General features: G+C 41.0%; 3 protein-coding genes across 3 annotated transcripts; 1 reads left to right on the top strand and 2 right to left on the bottom strand.

The window, feature by feature from the left end:
* Positions 1–610: 610 nt before the first annotated feature.
* Positions 611–5,581, bottom strand: LOC4335626 (uncharacterized). The gene is made up of 12 exons (XM_015778944.3): positions 5,444–5,581; positions 5,235–5,340; positions 5,009–5,075; positions 4,781–4,882; positions 4,617–4,681; positions 4,116–4,214; positions 3,613–3,680; positions 2,454–2,667; positions 1,947–2,002; positions 1,611–1,718; positions 1,186–1,369; positions 611–1,017 (listed from the first exon to the last, which is right to left on the bottom strand). Exons 1-12 carry the CDS (start codon positions 5,503–5,505, stop codon positions 922–924), a joined length of 1,227 nt encoding a protein of 408 aa, XP_015634430.1. The 5' UTR covers positions 5,506–5,581; the 3' UTR covers positions 611–921.
* Positions 5,582–6,209: 628 nt separating this feature from the next.
* On the top strand, positions 6,210–8,704 carry LOC4335625 (violaxanthin de-epoxidase, chloroplastic). The gene is made up of 6 exons (XM_015780856.3): positions 6,210–6,340; positions 6,446–6,676; positions 6,782–6,954; positions 7,282–7,378; positions 7,460–7,851; positions 7,921–8,704. Exons 2-6 carry the CDS (start codon positions 6,446–6,448, stop codon positions 8,432–8,434), a joined length of 1,407 nt encoding a protein of 468 aa, XP_015636342.1. The 5' UTR covers positions 6,210–6,340; the 3' UTR covers positions 8,435–8,704.
* Positions 8,705–9,066: 362 nt separating this feature from the next.
* Positions 9,067–12,702, bottom strand: LOC4335624 (RPM1-interacting protein 4). The gene is made up of 4 exons (XM_015780857.2): positions 11,853–12,702; positions 10,362–10,835; positions 10,095–10,265; positions 9,067–9,360 (listed from the first exon to the last, which is right to left on the bottom strand). Exons 1-4 carry the CDS (start codon positions 11,856–11,858, stop codon positions 9,337–9,339), a joined length of 675 nt encoding a protein of 224 aa, XP_015636343.1. The 5' UTR covers positions 11,859–12,702; the 3' UTR covers positions 9,067–9,336.
* Between the last annotated feature and the right edge of the window lie 420 nt (positions 12,703–13,122).

Here is a 13,122-nt window from a genome sequence, read left to right as displayed (position 1 = left end):
GAAGTGAACATACCTCAGTTGAGTTTTTTTGGTTGAACTTGTTCACTCATCTTTTAGTCAATTATTTTTTTTATGTGTGCTTGTATTTAGACTAATTATTCTTTCAGTGACAGTTTCAAGTCTTAAATTTGACATGAATTCCCATATTTACAATTAATTATTCTTTTAATAGTAGGAAAAACCATCGATAGCAAGACATCTATCTGTGGTGACTTCGTTTATATCGATGCTTAGATGCTTAACAATTTGGTTCGGATGCTTAGATGCTTAAATGAGTAGTTTCTGAAAGACTGAAACTGCGTTCAAATTCCCATCCGAACCATCTGAACTTACGCGCTCGTTGGTTGTATCGACGATGGTCGGTTGCCCTGCACCCTTAAAAAATTGTTCATGCCATCTGTACGCAGCTGGTTGATGCTTGCTTACACGATTTTGCAAGTAAACACGCGTTTCGGACTGCCCATAATAAAAGTCATTTTCTTATAGGAGTCCACGATTTTGCAAGTAAACACGCGTTTCGGACTGCCCATAATAAAAGTCCTTTTCTTATAGGAGTCCATAACTTTATTAGTCTGCCACCATGACACTCCAACTAATGACGTTTCTCAGATTAGCACGACTCAAGCACCTTAATCTTGGGACTGAATTTTCAAATGGTTCACTCACAATTATACAAAAAAAGAAAAAGAAAGAGCTCTGAAAAAGGGCTTAATCAGTTTATGTTTTCCCATGCTTTTACTGGTCATTTCTTAAACATCTCATGCGCACATTAATAAATGTGATCAGACCTTTACAACGTGCAAGCTTACAAGGTGGTCACCCGGAGATTGATATGCTACGTTCTCCTTGTCATCAAGATGATGGGGAGGCTGGTTGGGTCAAGTCTAGTCTTCTAAGACATGCTTTGCTGGAATGGAGCTGCTACGACCGCATCTCTCGAAAAAGAATATCTTCAATTGCATCTACAAACTTCACCAGATGTCGACGAGTCTGAAGCTCCAATCCATTGGCCAGTTCCTGAATGTTTTGCAGAACACAAAAATTTGATTAGGTTGGTGGTTTGTTTCAACGAGATATAATAAAAATTGTGAATGCTGGAAATGATTCTTTCTACGGTTTCAGAATTTGTACGCATAATTTTACTGCTGAAAATACAAGCATTGGGGCTGAGATGACCATCTGTACCTTTGTTTTGGAAAGCAAAGCTAAAGAAATATCTGCTGACTGCGCCCTGGAACTGTGAATGGAGATTAACTTCAGGCCGCAGGATGACAGTGGCCAGTCTGCAGATATCTTGATGAAGGCATCAATGCCACCCGCTAAGTGAGCTAGAATTGTCCCATCTTTGTCAATGTACTCAAAAGAATGCCTGTAAGAATGTGGTCTCACCAAAATAAGAAAAATTGAACGGGAAGCAACAAATTATGTGCATACGTTACAATGTTGGACACCTATGGTTTAGTTCTTTCCTAAATCTTGTAAACTTGGTATACTCAACGTACAGGTGTAGAGAACACGGAATCCTTGCAACTACTAATTTCAACTTTCAAGTTTCATCAACAAATAAAAAAATTACTAGCAAAATGCAAAGGAATGGTGAATCATGTTACCTGGAATTATTAGCATCTTTCACCAAGGAACGCCTCAAAGTGTTGATTATAATGTGGTGTTGAAATTGCCGAATAATCCATCCCAGTGATGTAGTAGAAATGGTCTCTCTACAAAAAGAGTTCATTTGAGTGTAAGAATGCATAAAGAAGAAAGAAACATTGGTCAGTAGAATAACAGAGAAATTGACATTATTGCTAACATGAGAAACGAAACCGTGTTGAATCTACATCATCACCTTAAACATTAATTGATCACATTGTTTCAACAAGCTAGCTTTTTATTTGGAAGAATATCAAGCAAGCTTTGTGAAAGAGAAGGTAACAAATGCAGAATACCTGGAGGCCTTGAGCTTATCAAGAAGTATATCTACACAGGTATCATCAGGAAATATCTGAAAAAACATAAAACAAACTCAGAATATACATAACCAGTACAAATTCCTAAAAAGGCAAATTCCTGTTGTGTCATTATTAATAAACATGGCATGGTTTGGACAGTGAAACTGAACTAAGCTTGCTTTTCTTGCCCACGGTTATGCAAGAGTGAAACAAAAAATCATCATTATCTCCTAAGCAATGGTCACATGGACTCACGTTATTATTCACATCTTGTTCTGTGATTTCAATTGTGACAACCAGTAATCCGCAGGCAATGCATAAGGCATTACATTTTGCTTTCTCAAATATGCAGGAGGACTGCGCATCATTGCATTTAGGACAGAAAAATATATACAAGCATAAGGCATTGCATGCAAAATCAATGGTAGATGCATAATGCAAAATGATTAGATCCCAGAGATAATTTATTTTAAAATGTGAAGACAAATTCAGTTATGAGATTACCTGCACTTTCTTTGGTTCCATGTTTTCTCCAACTTCTATCAGCAATTCATGGTCTGAAACGAATGAATTAACAGAACAATCTGACTCTTTCCCGTACATTAAACATTCAGGCGTGAGTACAGCTTCCTTCAGGAATACCCTGAGACAATTGTCTTTAAAGTCTAAAACATTTGCTTCTGATAACATAGATTCAAGTTCCCACATTGCTTCAGCACTGGATATGGTACATATGTCAGTAGAAAATTCAAATCTTCAAACCAGAGGAAACATAAACACTAAATGTAGGTCAGATGCAATTAAACCTCAAATGACTATAATAACACATCTTAACAGGATGGAATGATGCATGAAACCTACAGGTAATCATGGTTCAACATTTAGAAGTTAACAAACTTAATGATGCAAGGGTAAGAATATGTATTCTGCAGTTATAAACTTTAAATCTTTAAGTATAAAGCCAAGCAGGAGACCGACCAAAGAGTTCATGGCTGAAAATAATGAAGATATGTACAGCAGCAGAATCACCAGCTCAAAACCAGACCAAGAAATGGATAGCTAAAACATTTATGTCCTCAAGTTAACAATATAGGCAAATAAGAATAGTGCTGGGATTTGGGATGAGAAGGTCTTCTAGAAGATTGAAATGCTGAAACTGAGGAAGATAAAAAATGGATAAATGGGTGCTACAATATAGTCAAGTAGTGCACATCACATGGCTTAATCTCCACGCATCATTAGATAACAGTAAACCAAGCTTAGGTCCATTCTGTTCTTAAAGAATTACAAATAAAATGTGAAGCAACAGATTTATTATTTCCAGGGAATTTCAAAAAAGAAACATGGCAGAGTTCAAATTCATGAAAACATCACAATAAATGTTTTACTCAAACTGACAATCAGATAAAGTCCATGTGGAATCTGAGAAACTTCATCTGTAAGATAAATTAAATTACTCATTATTGAAAACAAATGGTATTAAGTTTTGAAAATCATACAGAATATGACAAGCTAGATTATTATTATGATAAATCATAATGTCATATTGTTCAAAATATGATAAATGAGTAGAACTAGAATTGGCAATGCTAAGATGCTGTAAACTAATTCCATTACAAGATTAAGATGTCATATCATTCTGAACATAAACAAGCAGTACTACCTTTTTTGGTTTTCTAACAGCTTCAGGTCATTCTCATATTTTTCCAGCTGTTGGTTAAGTTCCAGTACCTAGGAAATCATAAAACAGGTATATTAAAAGGCAAATTGCAAAAATGGAAAATCTCAATACAAAAAGGCTATTACCGCATATGCATTATATCCATATGCTTGATTGTCATCGATATTCGATACTACTCTGTGTGAAAGCATATGTATGACTGCATGTGTTTTTGTTTGAGGAATACAGTTTTTATATAAAGAGGTGGGAAATGCTGTCTATGTTACTATGTAGGAGAACTGCATTGAGAAATGTACAGTGACTACCAGATTGTATGACACAATGTTCAACAGAGAACAAAATCTGCATTCGAGAAATTATATTGTGAAGACATTGCATTGATTCATCTCATATTTAGCTCATTAAAGTTGTCTAATATAATCAGCACTTTAGCATAGACAGCATGATACATGGAATCTGTCAACTATTAGACCATATAACCACACCTCATACTTGTAGTCCTTGTCAAATTTAATTTGGTCTCTGCATGAATCAGTTGAAACTGATAACTCAGCGATGTGGCTTGCCTCCAAGTGTTTCAAACCCTGCATAAAGAAAGGGCACAGCATTGCTTGAGAAAAAAGAACTAATGTAGGTTTCAAAAGAGTAAAATATTTGGCAATACTACAAAATTACATCCAACCAACCCAAGTGATAGGTAAACACTAACACTAGAATGTCATTATGGCAATCAAAGCCCTGTACTACTTGTTATTAAATTGTGCAGCTAACCAGCTACAAATGAGATTCAATGGAAGTGAGTGAAGCAAGAAAGTAACACAATTATATGACAGGAGTCAAACAGTTGACGTGTACATTCCATCTAGGGAACAATCCTGTACTTCCCATTCATTTGGGTGAAGCAACTTAAAAAATATTTAGCAAGCTCAGAAGTGATAGAGATAAGAAAATAATGAGGATTACAGGGTTAAGCATTCAAGAACAACCTGTGAATCAATTTTCTTCAATGAAGACTCCAATTCGGCAATATCAGCATCCAACTGAATCGAATCTAGATAACAAAGTGTTAGGTGTTGAAGGGAGAACTGCGAGGAGCATGCTGTTGTCAATTAACAGGACCTTAAATAACAGAGACTCAAGAGAAGCAAACCTTTGAGAGTTGTCTCTGCAACGCTGCTAATTTCAACAGATAGTTTGCGGTTCTCCTCCTCAGCCAAGCTTACCTCCTTACTCAACCATTCCATGAACGCATCTAGCAGTATGAAAATCCAATTTTACGAGTAGATTTGCACAGGATATGTGGACTAAGCTCAAGCTGGTATGATTATGCCACTGATAACCAACACCACAACAATTAAAATGGAATCAGACAGCTAACCAAAGTCGCTCTCCATCGGCGCGGCGCTCGAGGCCCATGCGTCGAATTCCAACCCCTGCAAAGGTTCCTACAAACACAGAACCCAGAAACACAAAATGATTTAGCATGCCTCGATTTTCTCAAGGAAAACAAAATTAAAATTAAAAGCGCACCCATTTTTCTCTCCCCTCATAGTAATAAAATTCAAATTAACCAAACCCTCGACGTTCACAGCCAGTCCACTTACCACGTCCTCCACGGAGGGAAGGCGGCGCACCGCGTCCGCCGCCGCCGCCGCCGCCGAAGCAACCTCCTCCTCCCCTCGCCGCGACAGCGCGAGCCGCTCCAACCGGCTGACCCAAAAACGAAAACAAAACGAAAAAAAAACTGAGATGAACGAACACCTGATCCGCGCGGGCGAATCGGAGGAGGACGGCGGAGGGTTTAGCCACCTACCTTCGAATGGCCGCCGCGTCGAGCGGCGCGTCGGCGGCGTCCTCGGCTAGGGTTTCCGCCATTAGCAGCAGCAGCAATGGCAATCCCCTCCCCTCTCCCGCCCAAGAAAAATTTCCCCCGACTTCGAAAAAAATGGGTGGCGATTTTGAGAAATCCCCCCTCCAAAAACTCCGAACTGCGATCTAGTCCGCGGCCACGTCGGGCCAAACGGGCGGCCCGGCCCAGCAGGCACGGCTCCTGTTGCGGGCCGTGCCGTGCTGGCCCACGTGCTAAGGCCTCGGACCAAGCACGGCCCAGTAAGGCCACGGGCCGTGCCGTGCCGGCACGGGCCCAAATATAGCACGTGGGCCGGTGTAGGCCCATTAGCACGTTTGGCCCACAAAATTGAATATGAGGCCGAAAAATAAAGAAAAAATGTGAAAAGAAGATGAAAAAGGAAAATTTGTGAAAATATTATAAAAAATGACGAAAATTAGTGGGAAATAGAAAACAACATATGGAAAAATCGGGGGAAAACGAGAGAAATGAGAGAAAATAAACAAAAATATATGAAAAGAAAAGGGAAAACAGGAAAAATTTGGTGGGCCAACGGGCCGTGCCGTGCCGTGCCGGCCCATGGTCTCATACGTCGGCCCAAGCACGGCACGGCCCACAAGCGGGCGTGCCTGGGCCGGCTACAGTGGTTACCGAGGCCTTGGCCCGGCCCATTTGGCCAGCACTCGCCCCTTGCGGCATCGCCTCCTCCCCGCCACACAAACAAGAAGGCGAGCCAAGCCAAGCCAAGCCCCTCCGCGGCGCGCGCGTTATCCATCTCCCCCTCGCCGCCGCCCTATCGCCGCTGCTCGAGCTCTCGATCCCCTCCTCCTCGCTCCGCCGGCCGCCGCGGCCGCAACCCAGGTCAGAGGAACTCAGGATTCCTTGTCAGTTCTTGCCCGGGCTCGCATTTTTCCTTGCTGGGTCTTGAATCTTTCTTTCTCTTCTTGTTTTGTGTTTCTTGGTCAGATGATGCCGCGGCAGTGCGGGAATCGCGCGTTGCTAGCGGAGGGATCGAGCACGGTGGTGGTCGTCCATGGCCGCAAGACCAGAGGTGGTATCAGCACTGTCACCTCCAGCAGGAGGAGGAGCCATGGCGGTGTCAGGTACCACCGGTGCTGCCCCCCGAGGGCTCACCTATGGAGGAAGGGCGATCATCTTCCTCTCCATCATGCCAAGATCTCTGCTCGTTGTTCCGAGGTGATTGACCGAGTCCTCATTTTCTTGTGATTGCACACTCCCAATTTTGCTTTCTTATTGACAAGGAAAAAAAGGGGATTGGGTTTTGGGTGATTTGTTTGATAGATCAAGGCCCACACGGTGCTGCAAGGTTCAGATGCTCTAAGCAGCATCAGGGAGTGGAGCAGGTCGCATTTGGTCACCATGACAGGGCTGGTGGCGTGTGCTGTTCTTGTAGTCCCTTCTGCCGATGCTGTGGATGCTCTCAAGACATGCACTTGCCTTCTCAAGGAGTGCAGGTGAGTGGGATTCCCTTTTTTTGCATTTGTTCCAAGCATGATTCCAAACCGTGTGCATTCGCCTTGTCGAACATCGATACTGTAATTTTTAGGAAACATTACTTTGTTTTGCTTAACTGAAGTCCAGCAACACCACATGCCATTGTTCAAAACAATGATACACCAGCATCTACTGAATCTATGCAATTGTCATTTTGTCAATACAGATACAGTTGATCCTGTTTAAGGCAGTACATTTTTACAATGTTTAATCAGTCATACAAGTGAGTTCTGCGGATCTTGTGTGTTCATATGTTTCTTATACCAATGTAATGGAATCAATTTCAGAATAGAGCTGGCCAAATGCATAGCAAACCCATCCTGTGCAGCGAATGTAGCATGCTTAAATACATGCAACAATCGCCCTGACGAGACTGAATGCCAGGTGGTTCCATTTCCCAGAAACCAATCAGTTCAGATCATTTCCTCAGAAGAATAACCTGTGCTGTATCTTGTCATATTGTAGATCAAATGTGGAGATCTGTTTGAGAACACTGTGGTCGATGAGTTCAACGAGTGTGCTGTTTCGCGCAAGAAATGCGTCCCACAAAAGTCCGACGTTGGCGAGTTCCCAGTCCCTGATCCATCCGCCCTTGTCAAGAACTTCAACATGGCTGATTTCAACGGCAAGTGGTATATTTCAAGTGGCCTCAATCCCACTTTCGACACATTCGATTGCCAACTTCACGAGTTCCGTGTCGAGGGAGACAAACTTATAGCGAACTTGACATGGAGAATTCGCACCCCCGACTCTGGCTTCTTCACCAGAACAGCCATACAGCGGTTTGTGCAGGACCCAGCACAACCCGCGATCCTCTATAACCATGACAACGAGTTCCTGCACTATCAAGATGACTGGTATGTCCCTTAGATAGCACCTTCTGACGCTGTACTTCAGATTTATTACTAAGATTTTCTGAAATGTAGGTACATTATCTCATCCAAAGTAGAGAACAAGGAAGATGACTACATTTTCGTGTACTACCGCGGCAGAAATGATGCGTGGGATGGATATGGAGGTGCTGTTCTGTACACCAGAAGCAAAGTTGTGCCTGAATCAATAGTACCTGAGCTAGAAAGGGCGGCAAAAAGCGTAGGTCGTGACTTCTCCACATTCATCAGAACCGACAACACCTGCGGTCCTGAGCCACCTCTTGTGGAGAGAATAGAGAAGACCGTCGAGCAAGGAGAGAAGACCATCATCAGGGAAGTGCAGGAGATCGAGGGCGAGATCGAGGGAGAGGTGAAGGAGCTGGAGGAGGAGGAGGTCACATTGTTCAAGAGGTTGACAGATGGCCTCATGGAGGTGAAACAGGACTTGATGAACTTCTTTCAGGGGCTAAGCAAGGAGGAGATGGAGCTTTTGGATCAGATGAACATGGAAGCAACTGAGGTTGAGAAGGTCTTCAGCCGCGCCCTGCCAATAAGGAAACTAAGGTAGCTTCTAGTTGCCACTCCAGCAAGTACAAGGCAACAAGTAATGCTCAAAATATATTCTATTCACCAAGGCAATACCAATAGTAACAGATTATTCTACAGAGAACAAAGAATTTTTGAATCTGCTAATGCATCCCCATTATTACAATACATTTCCAGCTTAGAGATATGTAAAGTATCAGTAACTATGTAACTTCCATTAAAAAAAGGTATATAGTGAACTTTGTACAACTGTTCCAAATATGATATGGATTATGTCCTTTTGATGACGATAGTTTGAATGCTGTTAATTTTCTTCGGTACTTTATGGCAATTTAGGTTATGTCAAATGCAAATAATATTGAATTGTAGTTTCATAATTTCATGAACCTTTCTTTTACTAAGAGGCTCTCTAGAAACTTTCCTATTCATCGTTAACAATCACTGTTCAGTGGGAGCTTAAAAGGAGCTTGTATTTTATTAGTATGAACTTCTCAAGCAGCAGCCTGAAATGGTTAGATGGAGGGTGAGAGCATATGAGATTTAACTGGTTGTTTTCATAATCTTAGCTTACTCTTTATGTTCTTGATTCAAACAAGGAATCATATGGTAGCTGACAAAATACCCCTATAATCATCCAGGAAGACACAGAAGCAATTCTGGAAACATTTTATTATCAGCAAGGAAAATTTCTCACTCCATGCTTCCCAGAGCCAAACGGCACCCTATATATGTTTCGAATAATCATAGAAACTAGATGACTGGAAAATTCAATTACAGATACATACTCACACCGACAACAATAAACGTGGAAAACAATACATGAACAGAGTTCGATGAAAATTGAAAATTCACAATGTAGCAATCTGATCAACAAGTAGCTAAGGAACCTCTCCAGCAATATCTGTGATCTTATCCCCCGTTGTCTCAAAGTATACAGCAAGGGCATGTCTGGAGAAAAAGAGAAAATAGATATAAGTCCATAATATCACCTGAGTGTCAGTGTAACTCATAACAGAGAATGTTAACTGTGCAAGAATTAAAGAAAGTACATCTCAATATTACAGACAGTCACACTTATTTCTGAATACGGTTTGTTTACTCTCGCAAGTACTTAGATATGTCATAATTTAACATTATGGTGCTAAGTTTCATCATGTACTATGTCCAAAACAACAAACCATACAAGCTGTGCCTTTTAAGTAAAATGCTGTGATGTAGCAGTAGCATTGACATATCAGTAAGAAGGTTATGCTCAAACTCCATACTGGGTTGTGTCTGTAAATGAAATTAACTGGATCTAATTGCAGTATGTGTAGGCGTGTATCTTGTTCTTGAGCAAGGTTTAACATTTCATTTTGTTCTTCATGTTTTCCCCATTAGAAGTGCTATGAGAAATTGTGATATAGGAGCAGTAAAATATATGAATAGCTAGTATAACAAGCACAGAAGGATTATCTGCCGATGGTCATATAACCCTATAATCCAAGGGAATATTTCTATTTTGTTTGATATGCATCATTTTTCTATGGTAGTAAAGCTACCAATTCCGCAACGAAAATTGGCAATAATATTTACAGTTTCTGTAAGTGGTATCCAGTAGGAATTCAAAATCAAACTAAGGCATAAAAATTTTTGTTCATATCAGAGCCTGAAAAATAAATGTTTTTTTTGTGTATATATACCTGTTTCACTTTGTTTTCCTGGCTGCGATTAGTGTCCGGTTGCCTGGTAGAAGTGTTTGGCGATAATTTATCATCCCTCACCCTGTTGAAGATACCAGTAAATTTTTCGCCTGATGCTGCATTACCCTCATCCCACTCACCAAACGGTGGAACAGCTACATCATCTTCAGGCTGGATTGGAAAAAAAAAACGCAAAAGCAACATCACATTACTCCATAGGCAAAATTCTCTGGATTAACAAGAAACAAAAAGGGATTTAGAATGTACTGCATCATAGCCTCGGCCACCCTGCTTGTCCCTGCTCCTCCTAGGAGTATGCTGGCCATGTCCCTCCGATGAAGCCCTCCTCTCTGGAGTCTGCATTCCAGATGACCTGTGCTTCGGCTTCGATGGGTTGTTCGGCTGCGCTGGTGAAGCGGAGCCATGAACCATCCTGTATGGGCTTCTCGGTGCGCTACCGATGCCACCGCCTACCTCTCGCTGCTGAGAAAGCGAATGCCGTCGATGGGGATCAGCTTCCTGCCTTCTTCCATGCTGTGGATTCATTGGACTCTGCCCCTGAGCATCAGGTGTGTATGCTGGATGCAAAGGTGACTTGGATGGAGGTTCAGGGTGCCTCCTTGGATCGTTGGGATGGGAAGAAATGCCCGCTTTCTTGTTTTTGCGGGCATTCTCAAACTTCTGTGTGTATGGTGTGTTGCCAGTGGTGTCCCAGTTCCCAAATGCTGGAATGTCAGGTTGCTGTCCAAAGAAAAATAGGTTGGTAAATCTTGTCAAGCCTTAAGCCGATTTATGATGATTGACAGAGCAAATAAAATGTCCATATGAAATCAGGGAATTTATAATTTACCATTTTGGGGAAATGAAACTAGCAAAGATAGAAAGGTTTTCCATTTCTCTAACATGCAAAACTATGTTGGGCACTAAGCTAAGGGTACTAGTTTTTTTTTTTCCAAATAACTATGAACTGGAACCCCGTAAACAGTGGAATATCTCACGAACATTGCAGATTGACAGGTAGCTACACAAAAGAAGAATCCAAATCATATGATAAATTCTAATGAAAACTATGAGATGGTCAAACGCACATAAGAAAAGGATCTTCAGTGTAGCTGCTAGATACAAGTAGGTTATCCAAGTTCAGCAAACGAACTTCATTGGAAAAACAAATGAAATCAACAATGAACCATGTCCTCTTTGCAAAATCTCTTACTGTACATCAATGTGAAAAACAATCACCTACAACATATAGCGGCCTCGTGCATAGCAGAATAATTACCACAAAACGCAAAAAGCATACATTATCTAACTACCAGTAAAGTAGATATCTATATCATCAGTACATCATATGTGTATTCCCGAAAAAAAATCAGTACATTATATGCCCGTATGACTCTGCAGCTCCCATACAGAAATGCTGCAGATCAAAATTGTTGCAAAAGCTTCTCCCAAGCACGAAACGACAAAAATTACTTAAACCTGAACGAAACAAAGGTGCACAAAAATAATTTACTAAATTGGTTAGTCTGAAACCAGTGGCTTCTCCCAAACATTAATATATTGTCCAATATGCAATTTACTCTATAATATAATAAAACAATAAAACTATATAGAAGTACCATATGCCCTAAATGAAATCAATACGCATTAATGCATTATGAAGTACCAAGATTTCCAGCACCAGCTCAGTAAGATGAAATGCAAGATAAATCAGAGATGGATTATTCAATCTTCAGAAGTAAGAAAAGAATTACTCACTGCCATTAGCGACTTCCAATCCTGTAGAAAGTGCCGCCTTCTTCCCCCTCAAATTCTTGGATGAACAGACTTAATTCTCCAAAAGAAAGCACTGAAGGACCAAATATTTTTCTCCCAAATACTAAACTGGACTATTTCACTCCAAATCCTCCCAAGAAAGGATCAAATCCAACTCTAAGTTTGTGGTTTGTCTACAAAGGAGAATCAAATGTGTCCCCTATCACCTCCAACCATCAAAACAAGTAGAGGATTGAAGGAAGCTCTCTCACCAAATTTCAAAAGGAAAAACCAAATCAAATCAAAACCTCCTGGGAAATCAAGAACCAAAGGCGCCTAATTTGACCTGAATTCCTCATAAAAGCACCTAAATTCTCCCCATAAAGCCACTCTCCCAACTACTCGAACAAAACAAACACAAGAATCCAACCACCAACCAACACTCCCAGGAGACAACCAAATTGCTTCAAGAAAGCTGTAAAAAAAAATCCACACACCAAGAACAGTCAAAGGCGGAGTCTTTAACGCCAACCCTCCAAAAAATCAGCCCCAGCTCATCAACAAAATGGAAAATGAAAAAAGGGTGATTTCCTTCACACAGCAAATCCTCCAAGAAAACACATGAAAACAAGCCTCTCTCCCAAGAACATGTATCTATCCAAGAACACAATCACTCGAATCCTCCCTCGTTTTTGCTCGAATTTCCTCGAGAAAGAACTCACCCAAGATCAACCCCAAGAAAGAAAGAAACCAAGCCAAAGGCGGCGCCTTTGCCCCCCTCTGATTCCGAAGCTTCTGAATTGCAGAAGCGAAGGAGGAGGAGCGATGAATTCAGAGGTGGGGAGGAAGGGAGGAGGAGGCTGTGGGGAGGTGAGGAGAAGAAAAGGAGAAGGGAGGAAGAAGAAGACAAAACCGTTGACGTGGGAGCGCCACTATTTTTCAGTTCGAAGCACCTCTCTCTGATCTCTCTCTCTCTCTCTCTTGATTTTAGTTTAGCTTATCATTTTTTTTTCAAGATAAAATTCTGGTTCTGAGATATTAACGCCAGAGATGGGCACGGCATAAACCTTGAATTTTGACCGTAGATGGTTTTAGATAAGTTCACAAATCTTTTTAAAGCAATATACTATATGAAATGCAGCTTTTTATTACTTGTGTGGCTAGAAAAATGTTAAGTGCATCAATTGATGCCAATTTTCCATTGAATGCTCTTTGGAAAGAGGGATTTTTAAAGGATTTAAATCCTATAGAATTGTTTTCTATGTAGTCCTTA

Source organism: Oryza sativa, chromosome 4 (assembly GCF_034140825.1).
Source record: "Oryza sativa Japonica Group chromosome 4, ASM3414082v1".
Classification (NCBI taxonomy): domain Eukaryota; kingdom Viridiplantae; phylum Streptophyta; class Magnoliopsida; order Poales; family Poaceae; genus Oryza; species Oryza sativa.
Note: the sequence above shows the minus strand (reverse complement) of the source record. Positions and strands in the feature narration are given on the sequence as shown.

What these genes read in the sequence shown, in the direction of transcription:
- LOC4335626 (XM_015778944.3), bottom strand. Translation starts at nt 5,505, where the DNA reads ATGGCGGAAACCCTAGCCGAGGACGCCGCCGACGCGCCGCTCGACGCG. An exon ending in TTCCCTCCGTGGAGGACGTG is followed by an intron (nt 5,076 to 5,234) that starts GTAAGTGGACTG and finishes CTGTGTTTGTAG; the next exon opens with GAACCTTTGCAGGGGTTGGA. An exon ending in TGAAGAAAATTGATTCACAG is followed by an intron (nt 4,215 to 4,616) that starts GTTGTTCTTGAA and finishes TTCTTTATGCAG; the next exon opens with GGTTTGAAACACTTGGAGGC.
- LOC4335625 (XM_015780856.3), top strand. Translation starts at nt 6,446, where the DNA reads ATGATGCCGCGGCAGTGCGGGAATCGCGCGTTGCTAGCGGAGGGATCG. An exon ending in CTGACGAGACTGAATGCCAG is followed by an intron (nt 7,379 to 7,459) that starts GTGGTTCCATTT and finishes GTCATATTGTAG; the next exon opens with ATCAAATGTGGAGATCTGTT. An exon ending in CTGCACTATCAAGATGACTG is followed by an intron (nt 7,852 to 7,920) that starts GTATGTCCCTTA and finishes TCTGAAATGTAG; the next exon opens with GTACATTATCTCATCCAAAG.
- LOC4335624 (XM_015780857.2), bottom strand. An exon ending in GTGGCCGAGGCTATGATGCA is followed by an intron (nt 10,266 to 10,361) that starts GTACATTCTAAA and finishes TTTCCAATCCAG; the next exon opens with CCTGAAGATGATGTAGCTGT. An exon ending in AGGAAAACAAAGTGAAACAG is followed by an intron (nt 9,361 to 10,094) that starts GTATATATACAC and finishes CTTTTTCTCCAG; the next exon opens with ACATGCCCTTGCTGTATACT.